The sequence below is a fragment of the Mastigoproctus giganteus genome, chromosome 2 (genome assembly GCF_048544385.1).
Source record: "Mastigoproctus giganteus isolate SK-2022 chromosome 2, ASM4854438v1, whole genome shotgun sequence".
Classification (NCBI taxonomy): Eukaryota; Metazoa; Arthropoda; class Arachnida; order Uropygi; family Thelyphonidae; genus Mastigoproctus; species Mastigoproctus giganteus.
The window spans coordinates 253,959,242-253,978,336 of NC_143576.1; the positions used below are offsets into that span (position 1 = coordinate 253,959,242).

At 35.8% G+C, this 19,095-nt stretch overlaps 1 protein-coding gene across 6 annotated transcripts in view; it reads left to right on the forward strand.

Moving 5' to 3' along the window:
- The window catches only part of HUWE1 (HECT, UBA and WWE domain containing E3 ubiquitin protein ligase 1), a 1,105,343-nt gene that overhangs the window by 549,668 nt on the left and 536,580 nt on the right, over positions 1 to 19,095 (forward strand). For all 6 annotated transcript variants that reach the window (XM_090389849.1, XM_090389845.1, XM_090389850.1 and 3 more), the window contains one exon: positions 15,214 to 15,375. In XM_090389849.1, coding sequence (XP_090245975.1) covers positions 15,214 to 15,375 — 162 coding nt within the window. The remainder of the gene's footprint in view (positions 1 to 15,213; positions 15,376 to 19,095) is intronic.

The following is a 19,095-nucleotide window of genomic DNA, read 5'->3' on the forward strand; positions in this document are numbered from 1 at the left end:
GCAAAATCCTTGAAAAAATTGTCCACAGTAGACTCGTCTGGATCATCATTTCATTGATGCTTTTAAGTTTTGTTGTTTTAGTATTTATTACTATTCTTTAGAGAATAATTTGATTAAAATTATTTTTAATTAATTGATTAAAGAATTAAATAATTCTTTAGAGAATTTGGGTTCAATGTTGTAAACTGAAAAATTATTTGAACTTATGGGATTTTAAAAAGTAGTGAATTAAATTGAAAAGACAAATTAACAAGAGACTAATTGAAAGGAATAAAATTTTATGTAAACCAACAGGTTTATATTAATTTTTATTCCTTTAAATTTAATTTTATCTAGGACTTGGAAAAATATTATAAAATAACATCTAATGAGCCATAGTCACCATGGCTTTCGACAAAACAGGTCATGCTTTGATCTCATGATCATGGCTGAATTTGCCATTCGCAATGCCTTCGTTAAACACGAACATATAGTAATGGTTTCTGTAGATATAGAGAAGGCTATTGACACCACCTGGCAGCATGGCATACTTGGTGATCTTTATTCTCTTGGTCTATGGGGCAACCTTCCCATATTTGCTCAGAACTTTCTGCACACTAGATTGTTTGAAGATACCAAAATGACCTCTACAACTTTCATTCAGGAAGAAGGTGTTCCTCGGGGATCAGTACTGAGTGCCCCTCTTTTTGCTCTTAGAGTAGATTCCATCACTAAATAGCTTCCAAACACAGGTCAGACGTACCAATCTGTGGATGACTTTTCCATCTTCTGCCATTCCCAAAACATGATAGCTATTGAAAGACAGCCTCAGATATCACTGAATAAAATACAATTGGCCAGCCTTAAGAGCTATTGACTCTCACAACAGAAAACAGTTGCTATCCACTTTTGTAGACAACACAAACTGCATCCAGATCCTGAACTTCAAATTTCCAACTTCTCCATCCCAGTTACTACTAACATCAGATTTATAGGATTAATCCTTGACAACAATTTAAATTTCTTAGACCATATTAAAAATGTATGTTCCTCCTGTTTAAAAAAAGTTAAATATACTCAGGGCTTTATCCACCCTAACATGGAGTGCAGATCGCACCTCCCTGCTTCGGTTATACAGAGCATTAATCAGATCACGTCTTGATTATGGTGTCCTGTCTACGATTCTGCTAGAGCAAGTGCTTTGCGCTAGCTTTATCCAGTTCCGCACAGTACCTTGAGGGCCGACCGGGCTAGCCGAGTGGGTAAAGTACCTGCCCGGCAACCCAAAGGTCGCGGGTTCGATTCCCGCCTCGGGCTTGGATCAAAGTACTGCAAAAACCTTGGGAGGTGCAATATGGCCACAGAAGCCGATGCGCCAACAACTATCAAATCAAAAAAAAAAAAAAAAAAAAAAAAAAGTACCTTGAGGATTGTGCTTGGGGCTTTCAGAATATCACCAGCACATAGCCTCTACATTGCTACTGAAGTATGCTGTCAAAATACAAAGTTGTGCCTCGCATCCAATTCAGACCTGTTCAATCCACCAATAGAAAACCTCTGCAAAATTAAGCCTAGTATATTGAAACCAGCTGGTCTTCATCTCCTTGAACTGATGCAGGTTTGGAATGTTTCCATTCATTCTGTACAACAGGTAGTAACGTGCACTCAACCACCATGGACTCATCCTCCTCTACCGACCTGCGACACTTACCTTTGCCAGTGGGGGAAAAAATATTCTTCAGGGATCAAATGTGAAACAACTTCATGCAGTTCTCACTCACAGATATATTGATTTTTCTCCAATTTATACAGATGGCTCTAAATCTAACTCAAATGTTGAAGCAGCAGCAGTGTTCCTAAAAACCACTATTTCAGCATCCCTTCCACCTGAATTCAGTATCTCCTCAGCAGAATTATATGCAATTAAACTAGCCTTAGATAATCTCTGTTCTGACTGCTCATTAAAACTTGTTATTTACACTGATTCCCCAACTCAATAATGGCATTACGTAACTCCTCAGATAAAGTTCACCCTGTTTTAAATGAAAATAGAATATTATTACTGCAGATTGAAGAGTGCCACCAACTGATCGCCTTCTGCTGGATTCCAGCACATTCTGGAATTTCGGATAATGAATTGGCTGCAAAAATTTGAATTTTTAAAATTTCTGAAGCAAATTGGAGTCTTTGATCATTTTATTTCAGCCTTTTCTGACATTACAAGAATTTCTTATATATTCAGATAATAACTTAGTAGGTGCATTATAGCCAAAGCAGCTTATGCACCATCAAAACCCCCATAGTTTTGTTTGTTATTTGGTTTTTAGGAGCATTAGCAACTAAGGCCATATTGCTCCGGGATATGCGGTGGTCATTCCCTGACCTTTCCGCATCCTCCGTATTTGGTGGTGATGGGCTCGAACCCCGGTCTAATCAAGAAGCGTGTGCTACGCACTGCTGCTCCTTCCCACCTGGCTACGGAGGCGCCAAAACCCCCATAACAACAAAACATATGTTAACAAACGCCTATGTACGTAAAGAAACAGATAGATGTATGGTTAAACAAGCATATAATTATACGAAAATGTAAGGCTGCATGAACAAGGGTGTGTATTTTTGTTATAGATTATGGATGTGTCAATATACATTAATCATTGTTTACGAATATGGAGACCTAATAAACAAATGTATGAAATATGAGCAAATATATTGTTATAGTTTTTAAATGAAGAGGGAGAAGCATAATGTGAAGTCAAATATATAAGCCAAGTAAATTAATATAATAAGAGCTATTATCTGCTCAATATCTCCTATATTCTTTGTTACTTTTAGTAAATAATACGAGGATTACCTTGATCTCTTTAATGGAAGGCTTCTTATCCAACTCTCCTTGTCCATCACGTAAATCAATTAAAATACAATGAATTTAATAAACTACATTTTAATGTGTTCCATAATGATAGCTTCGACACCGACTTAACACGGAATCGCCGTTGAGGCTCCAACACAACCGTGACCAACCATTAGTATAGGAAAACATTATGTCAAATATACTCATAGTAGAAAAAAACAACTAAATAAGAAATATGTGAAGACAGATTTCTTCCTCTTTAGGTTAGATGGAAACGTTTTGATACTTTGTGTTCACAGGACGGAATGAAACTTAAAAAATGCATCGATGTGTAAGTATTTAAAAGACATTTAGTCCTCGTCATGCGTTTATAGGACCAATCATCCGATATTAAAAAAAGGTCTACGGATATTAATTGAGTTTTTACGGAGTTTCATTTCAAGCGTTTCAGCAATAAGTAGTTTACTATAATTGTGCTGAATATTAATTATTTTGCCTTCATTAAAAGGACTGTGCCTCATTCGTAGCATGGAATGCAACTCTGCAGCGCTTGCTAATAATAAGAATGGAAAATACCATACCAGTAAATTTAAATACACAAATAAATAACCAAATAAATCTTTCACCACTGCAAGTTGCATTATTAGAACAGGGTTTCAATTACAGCTTACCACCGTGTTTCTTCCAAAGAAACTAATTGTTGATCTTGAGTTTTGTCTAAGAGACTTGACTCAAAGAAATATTTTCGTTCAACAGACCAATTGGATTATAAATCATACCAACATTGCGAACATCCCGAGATTGAATAAATATGAATCTGTAGCATTGCGTAAATCAAGAGATAATCGAGACATTATTATTCGGAAGGTTGACACTGTTGTTATCTCGAATAAAAATGATTACATCGATAAATTACATGCCATCATATATGACACGACAACATACAAAGAGGTTGATTCCTGTGTTTTTTTATAAATTAGTGAACAAGTACAGTCGAATTTCGTTAATACAAAGTTCAAGGGGTCTAAATTGTCACGTTTTGTAATAACGAGGTTTGTAGTAACAATGTACCCAACCTTGTACCTTTTTTTTTTTGGTACATATTGTATATCTAAGATTAATAATAACAAAATTAAATTAATAAAATAAAAACAAAAGCCCTGTCTAACAATACAGTAATAGGAATAACATTTTCTTAAGATTTTATTTTATTTGTAAGATAAAATCTAAAAAAAAAAAAGCAATTAACAGAAATGAAAATATTGTACAGTATAAATTTTGATATATACAATATTTTAGTATAACAGTAAAAAGAATTACAATCGGAATATCAAGGAGACATACAAACCATTAACTTTTTAATAAATTCATTTAATTTAAAGAAAGAATCCAGTGTTGTTTGCACAGTTTTTGTCCTATATGCAATAGTTGTTTCTTTATCAATGTAATTGCAGGCCAACACATTCTCTACTATGTTAAATACATTTTGGGCAACTTTTATAGATGGTAGCATGTACACTTCACTTTCATTGTCCCTGGTAACAAAAACATCTTTTCGTTTGGTGCTCAGTCTTCTGGTGTTGACATTACAGTGGTAGCAACTTCATCATCCACCTTCGCAAACTATTCAAATTCGCCAACAAAATTCATACTCTCCTTCAAATTCCTCAATGTTGCTATCACATTTGTCTGGTGGACCATGTTTTTCAATGATATTCTCTCCAAAGCCACTCTTTCTGAAGCAGTTGATGATTATTACACTTGATGCAATACTGTCCCAAGCAATAACAAGATTACAGAATGCATCCAAGAAATTCCAGTTTTGCTGCAAATTGTTCCCTCCTATGTTTCGGCTCAAGTACCTTATCAGGCAGGCTCTATATGCTCTCTTGAGGTTATAAATAATGCCTTGATCCAGTGGTTTTATTAAACTGGTAGTGGGGGGGGGGTAAAAACAAAACAGCCCTATATTTGTCAACTTAAGTATCTTAAGTATCTTACGGCACATTCTGCCGAACAACGATCTAGAATCGTCAAAATGTTCCTTTTTTCTAATACCATTCTACTTTCTTCTGTCCACTTTTGATAACCAAGACTGAAAAATTTTGAGTGTAAGCCAAGCATTTCTGTTGGCCTCATAATCACAGGGAAGTTGGTTAACTGCTTTAAAACACCTTGGCTTGAAAAACTGAAAAACTTAGCAATCACAAGTGGGTGTAGTTTTCTACTGCCATCTGAATTGTAGCATAACAGAACAGTGAGTCTTTTTTACTCAATTTTCCACCATGACAAGACTGCTTGAACAGCAAATTATAAAATAAACCTGTCTCATCAAGATTAAAAATATCCTTTGCCTAATATTTTTCTAGAATGGACTGTATAGAACACAACCAGTTTGCAGCCTTTTCTTTGTCGACTAATCCAGCCTCACCACAAACATTTCGCGAAACCAAGTTATTCCTGTCTTTAAATCTTTGGAGCCAGCCACTTGCATTTGAAGTCACTAATTCTTTGTTGTTGAGCTAGATAATTTGTGTTTTGCAAAATCGTGACATTTTGCATGAAATCGTGACATTGTTGCAAGAATTTTTGCTGACGCTGTCGAGGCAGAGTTAGGTGGGTCGGAAAACTGCTAGTTGGGGGGATACAAGGACTGATAGATTGCCAGTAGCCACTGGCAGAGGTGGAAGTGATTCTTGCACTGCTTCTATTGAAATGAGCAGAAGCCTGAAAAACAAGATGCAGGATATTTCAGAGACTGCTGGGAGTCATTGCGGTACAAGTAAACACATGGGTTGTGTTAGGGTAGCTAAGAATAGAAACAGGTGCATGTATACCTGCGTGTACACCAATGCTAGGAGTTTGGTAAATAAATTTGATGAATTCGAGGTATTGCTCAAAACATCAAAGGCAGATATTGTTGGGATATCAGAGACGTGGTGTCACACAGATATAAGGAATGCGAAACTGGAATTTGGGGAATACAATGTGTATAGAAAGGATAGACAGGACAGGAGGGGAGGAGGGGTTATGCTATTAGTTAAGAAACACAAAGTCCAAGGAAGTGAAGCCAGTCGACATCGATGGACAGGGCAGTGTCGAGTCAGTTTGGTGTGACTTCAGCATTGGGAGATCAAAATTGAGAGTAGGAGTGTGCTATAGGCCTAATGACTCTGATGAGTATAATAAGATATTGTACAGGGAAATAGAGTGGGCCAGTAAATCAGAGAGTCTTATAATGGGGGATTTTAATTTCCCAGATATTGACTGGAATTTGTGGGTTGGTCACTCGCACACTAGCAAGGCTTTTGTGGATTTATTGGATGATTGTTTTCTACATCAGCATGTTCGTGAGGCAACAAGAGGGAGCAATACTCTTGATCTGATTATCAGTAGTGATTCTTCATGCATTAAGAATCTGCAGATAAATGAACCACTAGGTGGCAGTGATCATAGTGTGTAGAAGTGGGATTTACTCAAGGAGGTAACTACCATCAGAGGTAAAGGGAAGGGTTTTTGTTTTCTTAAAGGCGACTATGATGGACTGAGACAGTATTTAAATTCTATGCAGTGGGACCAACTGATGACGTTACCAACAGCAAACTCAAAATGGGAAGCATTCAAGGAACTAATATTGGAGGCTACCAGGCTTTACATACCAACTAAGAAATATTGTTCGAGGTTTAGGCCTAAATGGTTGTCAGATGAACTAATGAGACATGTGGCAGAGAAGAAAAATGCATGGGATACATACAAATTAATGGGTGACATGGAAGCCTGTGATAGATATAAGTTGGTCTGTAACCAAGTCACAAAAAAGAGATTAGGCAGGCAAAGGCAGACTACGAAAAATCCTTGGCAAAGGATGCAAAGAAAAACAGAAAAGAGTTCTTTACATATTTAAACTCAAGAAGGAAAGGGATGAATCGGATTGGTCCACTGGATATTGATGGTTCAACAGTTGAGGATCCTGCTCAGGTGGCTAGCAATCTAAACAAGTATTTTGCATCTACATTCACGCATGAGGAGTTATTCAGGAAGGAGAATGATGTAGGTAAAGTAAACATTGGCAGTGAGCTGGATGATTTTATAATAACTGAGAGGAAAGTGGAGGAGAGATTGTTGAGGATAAACATAAAAAAGGCACCTGGGGGTGGATGGGATCTATCCAGTTATATTAAAGGAAGCAGCAAAGGAAGTAAGCAAACCCCTAGCCACAATTATGAGAACTTCTTTGGACTCAGGGGAGGTACCCATAGACTGGAGATGTGCAAATGTAACCCCAATTCACAAAGGAGGATCAAAGGCTGACACAAGTAATTATAGACCTGTTAGTTTAACTTCTGTTCCAGGTAAATTAATGGTGGCACAGGTTAAAGAAGCACTGCAGGATCATCTAGACAAGAATTCAGTTATAGCTCAGACGCAGCATGGTTTTGTTAAAGGCAGGTCTTGCCTGACCAATTTGATTGGATACTATGATGTAGTCACAAAAGAACTGGATGCAGGGAATAACTTTGATATTATATATTTGGATCTTAGAAAGGCTTTTGATACTGTTGCACATGGAAGACTGCTGCACAAATTGGAGCAGTGTGGCATTGGAGGCAAATTGCTGCTATGGATAAGGGGATGGTTGAGTGGCAGAAGACAGAGAGTGGTAATCAATGGACACTGCTCAACGTGGACTAATGTTATTAGTGGAGTTCCTCAGGGTTCAGTGTTGGGTCCGTTGTTGTTTTCGGTGTTTATGAATGATATTGATGATGGGATATCAAGTTGAATATCCAAGTTTGCAGTTGATACAAAGGTTGGCAGGGTTGTTAAGGACACCACTGATGCTATGCTGCTGCAACAGGATCTGGAAAAGTTGAACAGATTGGCTGAGAGGTGGCAAATGAAGTTTAACATTGACAAATGTAAAGTACTACATATGGGAAACAGTAACCCCAGAGCAACGTATCAACTCTGCAGTACTACACTGACAGTGGTGGAGAATGAAGAGGACCTGGGGTAATTGTGCAGGCAGATGGGTGAAATGGGAGTGGTGTTTTTTTTTTTGGCTGATGCTGAAGAATAAGCTTGCTTTCTTGCATGTTATGCTAATGCTAAAATCAAACCTGATATTGGCAAATTAGATGCACGCATTTGTTGGTACCACTCAGTTTTGTTTCAAGTTCCTCGTGTTTTGCACCACAAATTAATTTCCTGTTTTTCATCGCTGCTCCAGTGTCAAACACTTCAAGTCTTTTTCGGTTTTTCAGTATTGTTAATAAAGTAGGTAAAGGGATGTATTCCTTTGCAATGTCCGTTTTGCTTCTTTCCATCCTATCGGTCTCTTTTATAATTTTTAGTTTAATTTCCAGGTTTAATTCCGTCAGTTTACATTTTGTCACGATAACACTGCTAGATAAGTTTTAATATAAACAAATATTTTAAATTAATTTAAAGATAAGTTCCAAAGAAGACCATCAGCTCAGATAAAATGACACAAAAATTAGATTGCTGTATACAGTAGAATAAGACTTTGAACTCGGATAACAATTGCAACTGACCAACTGATTTTACTGTATAATAAAACCCTAACATTATATAGGAAGGACGACTATATTACAATGTCACATCGTAAGCAAGCTAAAGCACGAACCTACAATGTTCCCACTCTTCTTGGCCAAATAAAGCTACATAAACCAGGTAATCCAATACGCCCAATTGTTTTGTACAAAAATTCGGCACTCTCATCATTAGCGATGTTCATCTATTCTATTTTAAAATCATTCAGAGATATTTTAAGATATAATATTAAAAATTATGTTTTGCCTTTTATGACATTAAAAGACCATAAAATTATGAAAGACACCGAATTATACTCTTGATGTAACATCTTTATACACCAATGTAAATGTTCCATATGCATCAGATGATGTTTAGAACCTGCTCAATGAGAGCAATATCAATAAAAATAACACTAGGCTCCCTAAAGATAAGGTTTTCGAATTTGCTAAAATATTAGTTTCTGCCATTATGTTTTATTTCAAGAAAAAATATACAGACAGATTTTTTGGCTTACCAATGGGCATTAGCATTAGTGGACTTATTGCTGAATTATGTCTGGACAAGATAGAGAGTATATATTTGAATCCATTTATACCAGAAGTCTCATATTATGGCAGATACTTCACGATGTTCTCATTATAACTAATCAGACAACCATAAATTCCACTTTACAAGTTTTTAATAATATCCATATGAGACTAAAATTTACTTTAGAAACCGAGAAGGAAGATACAAAATCTCTCAACTTTCTTAATTTTACACAAGGGGTAGGGGAAAAACTACATTTTAGCATTTAAAGAAAACCTACTAATATGGGCATGTTATTACATTACAATAGCTACCACCCATATTATACAGGCGGGCCTCGATTAACGCGATTAATTCATCCCACGAGCACATCGCGCAAAACGGAAATGTGTTAATCGAATATCATAACCAGTAGGAAAAATTATAATTGGTCCTTGACCTTCTGGAATGTCCATAAAGAATTTTAAAAATACCTTTTAAATAACTTTTTAACTGTATATAATGTGAAAGATAATGAAAATAATTATGGAATTAAATGTTTATTGCATGAAACAGCGGGTCTTAAACTGTGCGCCGTGGAACATTTTACATTTTCGAGGGAAACAGCGATATTCGACATCTGTCGGACACTGCGTGAACTACTAGCTCGAGGTAGTTCACAGTTGCAACATTTCTTATTAAGTTGTTTGGACCTAACTACTAAACAAAACTGTTAGGTATTTCTTTTGGTCTGGCTGCGCCTTGAAAACATTACTGAGAAATTAAAGGCACCGTGAACCGAGAAAGTTTGGGAACCTCTGACATAAAATACACAATGAAGAAATTACTGTTGCGGAAATATTTGAACAGTGTTGACTTTCTCTTTTCATCAATCAATTTCCGATAGCCGACAACAATCTTCTCTGCGCCCTGGCGAAATAAATATCGCAGAGAACATCAAACCTTTTGTTTGAGGTTCTATGTGATACGAAAGATTTCATCTAATTCTTTTACCGTTATCTCCTTCACGGTTTTTCTGCAAATCTCCTTCAAATTTTTTGGCAGGGCAGATTTGCGATTTATACAGAGTGAGCAGCTGTTTGGACGAAAAGTAATGCCGAGAGCGAAAGAGAAAATGAAGTTTTCTCTTTCGCTCTCGGCATTACTTTTTTGTAAATTGTCTTTGCCCCACTGGAGAATTACCTGAAGATCGGCATTTAAGGAATTGGTAGCAGATTTTTGAGAAGTTGAAACTGATTGAGCAGGACAAGGTTTCTCAAAATGGAAAGTGGAATGCAATGTCTTATCATCGGCAAAACTATGGATAGGATTTCCAGTCAATGGAGAAGGTCATTAATATACAAGAGGAAAAGTGTGGGGGAAAGAACTGAACCTTGGGGGACACCGGCATTGGTGGAGAAGTTAGAAGACAGAGAGCCATCTACCATCACCCTCAGTGAGCGATCAGAGAGAAAACTGGATAACCAATTACTAAAAACAGTTGGCAAACCATAAAATGGAAGCTTGTTTAAAAGACCTTTATGCCAAACACGATCAAAAGCCTTTGAGATGTCAAGAGCAACTACTTGTGTTTCACTGAACCTTTCCATTGAATTAGTCCATAAATGGTAACATAAGCCAGAATATCACCAGTGGATCGACACTGACGGAATCCATACTGGCGATCGTTGATCAGATGGAAGGTTTCTAGGTAGTTTAAGAATTGGCGGTTAATTGATTTCTCCATTATTTTAGAAAGAGTAGAAGTAATTGCAATGGGACATAATTGGATGGGGGAAGGATTTGTCACCCTTTTTAGGAACTGGCTGGATATGAGCAAATATCCAAGCAGAAGGAAAAACACCTTTGGAATAAGAAAGTGAAAAAAGGCGGCAGTAAGTTCAGGAGCACAGGTTTTGAGAACAAGTGGAGAAATACCATCAGAACCTAGAGGTATCTTAGCATCAAGATTCATCAAAATCCTTCTGATATCCTTTTGACGGAAGACCACAGGAGGCATTGAATGGAGTGTGTTGGGAATGGTTGGAGGTGTTTTACCAAGATCATTAACCACTTATTGTAAGTAGAGTAAACTTAAGTAAACTACTTATTGCTGAAATGCTTGAAATGAAACTCTGTAAAAACTCAATTAATATTCGTAGACCTTTTTTAATATTGGGTGATTGGTCCTATATACGCATGCATGATGAGGACTAAATTCCTTTTAAATACTTACACATCGATGCATTTTTTAGTTTCATTCAGTCAACAAGAAGTATTGAAAAGTTTCGGTCTAACTTAAAGAGGAAGAAATCTGTCTTCATGTATTTCTTATTTAGTTTTTTTTTTTCCTACTAAGTAAATTTGACATTATGTTTGCCTATATGATGGTTGTGTCACTGTGTTCAGTTGGGACCTCAACAGTGATTCCTGATTATTAAATTGGTGTCGTAGCTGTTGTTATGTCACACATTAAAATAATAGTTTATTTTAATGTGTTCTAATAGTTTATTGAATTCATTGTATTTTAATTAATTTGCGTGATGGAATTGGAGAGTTGGATAAGAATTCTTCCTATAAAGAGATCAAGATATGTCCTATTATTTACTAAAAGTAACAGAATATAGGAGATATTGAGCAGATAATAGCTCTTATTATGCTAAATATATATATATATATATATATATATATATATAATATATAACAGATTGTATTAAAGAGTAAAAACAGAAAACATCAGAGAGTTAAATAAACTGGATATGGGAAATGTATCGAAGCGCGCAAAGCAGCAGCAACGGATGCAAATGTAAATATATGTATATTATAATTAATATGATAAATAAAAGTAAAAGATGGCAGTTCAAAACATCCGGAAAGTTTAAAAAATTATCAAAATGTCAAAAGAAAGTTACGATAGCCTACATCAGATAAAGGCGGGAAAAATTTGCTAAATACAGTACTCCGAAAATAATAAATAATGAAATCTGATGTCAGCAAAGTAATTTAGTTTATTCTGTGTATTTAAAATACTGTTTTTAAAAACTGATTATAGAGGTCACTAGTCATCTATTTTTCGTTAGTAGCTGTTTCATTTGTTTTGTTTGCAGCTATCGTATTGACCTCATGTAATTTCGCATCGCCATTTTTAGGTATAATATTTTTAATCTTCTACTTTTAATAATATTCACCCTTTTATCTTAATTACATTTTCATTATAATACTGTGTAGGGACTACCTTGTCCATACTTTGTAAGAGATACTTTTCCGTTTTTTTTTTTTTTTATATATTTATTTATTTGTTTACATTTATAAATTTTCTATTGCATAACTATGGGCAAGTATGGAAACGCAGTCCGTTTATGCTATGTCAGGTGTAGTCCCCCGATGAAATACCTGATTTAGAATCAATATTTACTTTGCTGACATCAGATTTCATTATTTATTATTTTCGGAGTACTGTATTTAGCAAATTTTTCCCGCCTTTATCTAATGTAGGCTATCGTAACTTTCTTTTGACATTTTGATATAATTTTTAAAACTTCCGGATATTTATCATATTAATTAATTATTATATATATATATATAAAGAACAAAAAAACAACTCCAGCTGAAAGCAGATTTTTACACATTCCTTTGTGTGTGTGTCAGGTGGAGTTAATTGTGACCCACATTTAATATACTCAATCCATTTAAGACCTTCAATACTTCGGGTCTTCCTGTGGAGTCCTAGTTTATAGCTGCTGTAATTGTCAACATAATCTTTTTTTTTTTAGCAAGCCTTAACATCTTGTTGTTGTTTGTAGAGATCCGTATCCTTCCTAAAACGAGGCTTCCAGACCTATATGGAGTAGTCAATATGCCACCTAATCATTGACTTATTCAATAGGACAGTTGCCTCCTTATTCCTGATTGCAAAATTCCTATATATAATTGGTAGAGCTCATGAGGCATCCTAGGAACTGTCTGCACTGCTCAGGAAACTTCATGTTAGACTGAACAATATCCAGAAAATTCTTTTCCTTTCCCCACTATCTTGAGTGTGGTACCACCCAGTTGGTATGTTATACTATGATTATTACTTTCCATATGCAGTACCTTTTTATTTTTAAATATTAATCTTTAGTGGCCACGTCAAAGGCTAATTTTTGTGATGCGGTTTGAAGACTGTGACTAAGCTTTGTTACAGCAACATGCCCTGATTTCTGTCATCTACTCTGCCAAGCATCATGTCATCTAGACCCGTTGATATTAAACATCACACGGTTAAAGAAGCACTGCAGGATCATCTAGACAAGACTTCAGTTATAGCTTGGACACAGCATGGTTTTGTTAAGGGAACGTCTTGCCTGACCAATTTGGTTGGATACTATGATGTAGTCACAAAAGAACTGGATGCAGGGAATAAATTTGATATTATATATTTGGATCTTAGAAAGGCTTTTGATACTGTTGCACATGGAAGACTGCTGCACAAATTGGAGCAGTGTGGCATTGGAGGCAAATCGCTGCTATGGATAAAGGGGTGGTTGAGGGGGAGAAGACAGAGAGTGGTAATCAATGGACACTGCTCATCGTGGACTAATGTTATTAGCGGAGTCCCTCAGGGTTCAGTGTTGGGTCCATTATTGTTTTCTGTATTTATAAATAATATTGCTGATGGTATATCAAGCTTAATGTCCAAGTTTGCAGATGAAAGAAAGGTTGGCAGGGTTGTTAAGGACACTACTGATGCTATGCTGCTGCAACAGGATCTGGAAAGGTTGATCAGATGGGCTGAGAGGTGGCAAATGAAGTTTAACATTGACAAATGTAAAGTACTACATATGGGAAACAGCAACCCCAGAGCAATGTATGAACTCTGTGGTACTACACTGACAGTATTAGAGAATGAAAAAGATTGGTGGTAATTGTGCAGGCAGATATGAAGTTCTCTGAGCAGTGCAGATGTACTGCAAGAATAGCTCATGGTGTCTTGTCACTGATATACAGGAATTTTTCTAGCAGGGATAAGGAGGTGATTATTCCCTTGTATAAGGCAATGGTCAGGCCACACCTTGAGTACTGTACTGTAAAGAGGTCTGGAGGCCTCATTTTAAGAAGGATGTAGAGCTGTTGGAACTACTACAGAGAAGGGCAACAAGATTAGTGAAGGGAACAAAGGCTCTTACAAAGAAAGGCTTAAATTTTGCAAATTACAGTATCTGGAGACTAGGCACCTACGAGGTGATCTGATTGAGGTGTATAAAAAAATGAGGTGTATATGTAGTACTTTACATTTGTATAAAGCCTTGAATGGTTTGTGCATGCCCAATGCTGATGGGATTCTTCCTCTTGCTCAGAATAATCACCTGGGAGGGCATAAATTAAAATTGAGGAAAGACAGATGTAGGATAGATGTGCGGAAGTTTGCCTTTAGCCAGTGGGTAGTTGGTTGGTGGAACAGACTTCCATCCTTTGTTGTGGAAGTTGATAGCCTAAATAAATTTAAGGCTGAGCTGGACAGGTATTTGGAATGAATGGAGGGGTGAAATGGGAGCGGTTTTTTTTTTTTTTTGCTTGCTTTGTTGCATCGTACACCTCTACTAATGCTGATATGCCTTCAACATAGTAAATATTCAGACCAATAAATGGCCCAGTACTGAACTATGAGGGAGTCTATAATAACTTAGTGGAGTTCCTCAAGGTTGTAAGTTCACAAAGACAGAGCAGTGCCACTTCCTGCCTTTTGCCACTCAGCAGTCCTTTTTTACCTATAGCAGTGACTTTTGCAATTTTCCTCGAGTTTCTACAATTGGCTTACATCTGAAACAGTGAAAAATTTTACTGAAATCTGAATGTATGATGTCAGTATTATTATTATTTATTTATTTATTTATTTTTTTTTTTTTTGTCTAGTTATATTGTTACTGTGTGATACTGGCTAATCATATAAGCTTCCAGGTCCAATTACTCCCTTCAATCCCCCTTTCACGGGAGACCTCTGAACATTTCCAATCCATAGACTGTCTCCTGAATTCAAGCATACTCTCATAATTATGGCTAAAGTTTACTTCTTTTTTTTTTTTTTTTTTTTTTGCGTCTTTTAATATAATTGGATAGATTTTTAATGCCTTATTTACCCTATATTTCAATATATAATTATTTTCTTAATCGTGTGAATTTAGTCACAGTTAATCTATGTCCTAATTAACTTCAGCACCTATTTTTAATGGGAGCATATGAAACAATATTGCACAATAAGAACAATTACTGTTTCCATTGATTTAAGTTCAAATTTCTTTTTTGATAATTCTAGTTTTTTATTTCATGTAATAATTTAGAAGAAGACGATACTCGATATACAAGTAATAATGCGGTGCAGATGCTGAAGTCATTGCCTGCAAAATCTGGAACTGTCCCTACCCTTGAAGGTCCTATGAGAGGAGTTATTTGTGATCTTCTCAATTTTCTTACGACTAAACCTAGTCAAGTATCAGAAGAAGGTAAGACAATTGTTTTAAAATTACATTTCATTAAGTGTTTTGTAGTGCAGGAGAAACAGTGTTCCTTCTATATTTGTGATTGATTGAAGTATAATAGAATGGAATACACGATGAGAGCCTTTTTATTCAGTCTGGAGGAAATTGTGCAAGAGTAACAGTGTTCCTTCTATATTTGTGATTGATTGATTAATCAGTTGATTTGATGCTCAAATCAGTTCATGAAATCTACGATATAGTTATGCATGCATTACTTCTGTAGGAAAACAGGCATTCATGGATACATTATCAAAATACTCAAATTTTTCTTTGAAGGACACAATAGATAATATTGCTCTACACATTGGTCCTAATGATATTAAACTTAAGCTCTGAGGAATTGCATCTCACATATGAGATGCATTGAACAAAACCTGCAGGTTAAATCTAAATTTGTAGGAAGCTGGAATTTTGCTGAAGTATAATAGGATTGAATACACGATGAGAGCCTTTTTATTCAGTTTGGCCCAGGAGGAAATTGTGCAATCTTTGGGTGTAGAAATTTTCTCAATGGTGTACACTTGTTAACCGGAAGGTGGTTCCCCCCCCCTCTGAATGAGGATGGGATACACTTATCTAGAAAGTGCAAGAATGTTACTTGTGTTATCAAAGTGGTATTAGGTGGTTTGGAGAAAGATATACTGACAATTTGTACATGCTATATCCCAATAGCATGTACAAATTGCAACTAACATGATATGGCCAAGTGAGATTACAACTAACACTATTCGTGCGGAGTAACAAGTTTACGAAGCTTAAAAAAAAGGAAAGAGAAGATCTTTAAAATGTATTTGTTTTTGAAGATTGCAGAAGGGGAAACACATTTCACCTTAATAATATATAAAAACCCACAGAATTCCAGCTATCAGTATTTTTGCAAATGTAATATCGAATTTACTGCCCATTTACAATTGATTGCACTAACAAAAAAGCCCAATAAAGCAGAAAGTGCAAATTGTTTTTATTATTTTATGGTCATGACTTCCAGAAATATGCTTTAGAAAAATATCACAAAGGCATTCAAAATTGATTCTTAGAACAGAGCATCTGATAATGATGTAAGTGTAGTGCATTTTCATGATTTCAGTTGGTAACTAACACAATTTACATTCTAAAAATTACCTTTTAGAGAGATAAATAGCTTAGATATATAGCAGGAATAAATAACTAAAAAACAATGTGTTATTGGGTTCGCATTACAAGATTTTCACGATATAATGGTTCTCTGGAACAGATTAATATTGTAATGCAGGGTGCACTATATTGTATTGCTACACACATGGTATGAAATGCAGGATTTAGTGAATGTTTGACATTCATTTTTTGCAATTAATGTTCATATTTTCGATTTGGTTGAAACCTGAAAGGGGAAAAAAAAAAAAAACTCTTAAAGCGGGAACTGCCTGTATATATAAATTAGAAAGATTGAGAAACTGAGAGAAAATCTAGAGAAACCAAGGCCTGAGAATAAAGTACAAGGTGTAAGAAGAGGTGCAAGAGGAATGGGAAGCATTTAAAAATGCATTGGTGGTAACTGTGGAGGGAGTGTTTGGGAGGATAAACAGTGTAACGAGATGGAAAGAGACAGCGATAGAATTAGAGCACAAGAGGTTACCCTAAGAGAAATAGGACCTTCAGAAATTGATCTAACAACCAATGAATGAGTTAGAGATAGAATATAAAGAGGCTAAAGGGCAGGCAAAGATAATAGCGAAAGAGGAGAAGAAATGGCTGGAGAGTTGGTCACAATATCTACAGAATGTTAGTAACGGGAGGGGGGGGTGGATTTTATATGGATTAGTGAAGAATAGATCAAGGAATAGGAAGGGACAATATTACCTGTATATGATGGGAAGAATAATTAAAAATGAAGAAGAAATAAGGAGGTACTTAACATCAGAGAAAAACTAGATATAGTAAAAGAAGAGATTGGGGATGGGATGGTTTAAAGAAGTGAAGTGTTGGCTGCAGTTGGAAAAATGAGAGGGAGTAAATTTCCAGGATGTGTTGACCTGACTATAGAAATAGTAAGATGTGCTAACCAAAGTAATGAAAGTAGTATGGGAGGAGAAAGGATGCCAAGAGGAAAAAAAAAAAAAAAAAGGATTGATTGTGCCTAATATATATATATATATAAAGGAGAATAGGGAAAAAGTGTTGGAATTAAGGGGTATCACTCTGACTAGTCACATAGGGAAATTGTACAAAAGAATAGTAGAGCAGAAAGTACAAGAAAGGATTGAAAGTAGGACAAGGGAAGGGAAGAGTGGCACCAGAAAAGGAACAACAACATGCATATAATATTTGCTGAAAGGAAAATGATTGAAAAACTTTACAATTATAGAATAGATCTGTGCGTGGTTTTTTATTTTATTTTTATATATATATCGAAAAGGCATATGATGGAGTAGAGAGAAAGAAGACTATGGAAAGTCGTTGATAAAGAGCATTAAAAGTCTATATAAAGGGACCGAAAGCTCTGTGAAAACCTTCATTTATAATGTCCTGGTTTGAAACTAATAATGGACCAAGATAGGGTATTGCAATCTCACCTCTGCTGTTCATTTGTTGTGTTAGTTGATAGCCTAAATAGGCTATCAAAGGCTGAGCTGGACAGGCATTTGCAATGAATGGAAGGGTGAAAGTTTTTTTTTTTTTTTTTTGCTATGCTGCATAAGCTTTCTTTCTTGCATTGTATGCCTCTACTAATGCTAATGGATGCTGTTCGTAGTGGATTAATGTTATTAGTGGAGTTCTCCAGGGTTCCTGAAAGAAAGCTTATGCAGCGTTGCTGCATAAGCTTTCTTTCTTGCATTGTATGTTTCTACTAATGCTAATGGATGCTGTTCGTAGTGGGCTAATGTTATTAGTGGAGTTCTTGACTCCAGGTAAAGTCAAGAACAGGTAGTTCTTGACTTTACCAGTTAATTCATTCCTAGCGTGCGCTCGTAAAGCAAACTCGTAAAGTGGGAATTTATTTCCCTTAGACATATGGGAAATAGTGGTTACATTCTCAACAATTAAATTAGTTAGCTAATTAGTTTATTTAAACAATGATTGATTTATCGAAAGAAATGAAAATGTAGCCGGTAAAATCAAGCAAATTATAATAGAGATTATTTACGACTTACAAATGTTAAAGAATGTTTATTCTTCATCATCGACTAAATGCACTCTTGTTGATCACTCATTATTGGCTCGACACTTGTTGGTTTGTTGCACAAGGATTCGTCTTCTTCAGAAATGTTTCAGTAGACGTTTGTTTCCGAGATAATCTTTCTTCTCTTTTAATTATAAATTTCAAGATTGCATCCATAAATTGCACACACGGCACTCACAAATTGCAACTAACACGATCCGTATGGAGTAACAAGTTTACGAAGCTTAAAAAAGAACGAAGAGAAGATTCTGAAAATTTGTTTTTTGTACAACTGAAGAAGCCAGTAATGAGGAAACACATTTCACCATAATACCGTAAAAACCACGCAATTCCAGCTGTCGGTGTTTTTGCAAATGCAATAACATCGAGTTTACTACCTGTTTATAATTGCCTGCACTAACAGAAATGTGTTTCCTGTTAGTGCAGGCAATTATAAAAGTGCAAATCGTTTTTATTGTTTTATGGTCGTGACCTCCAGAAATGTGCTTTAGAAAAATATCACAAAGGCGTTTAAAATTGATTCT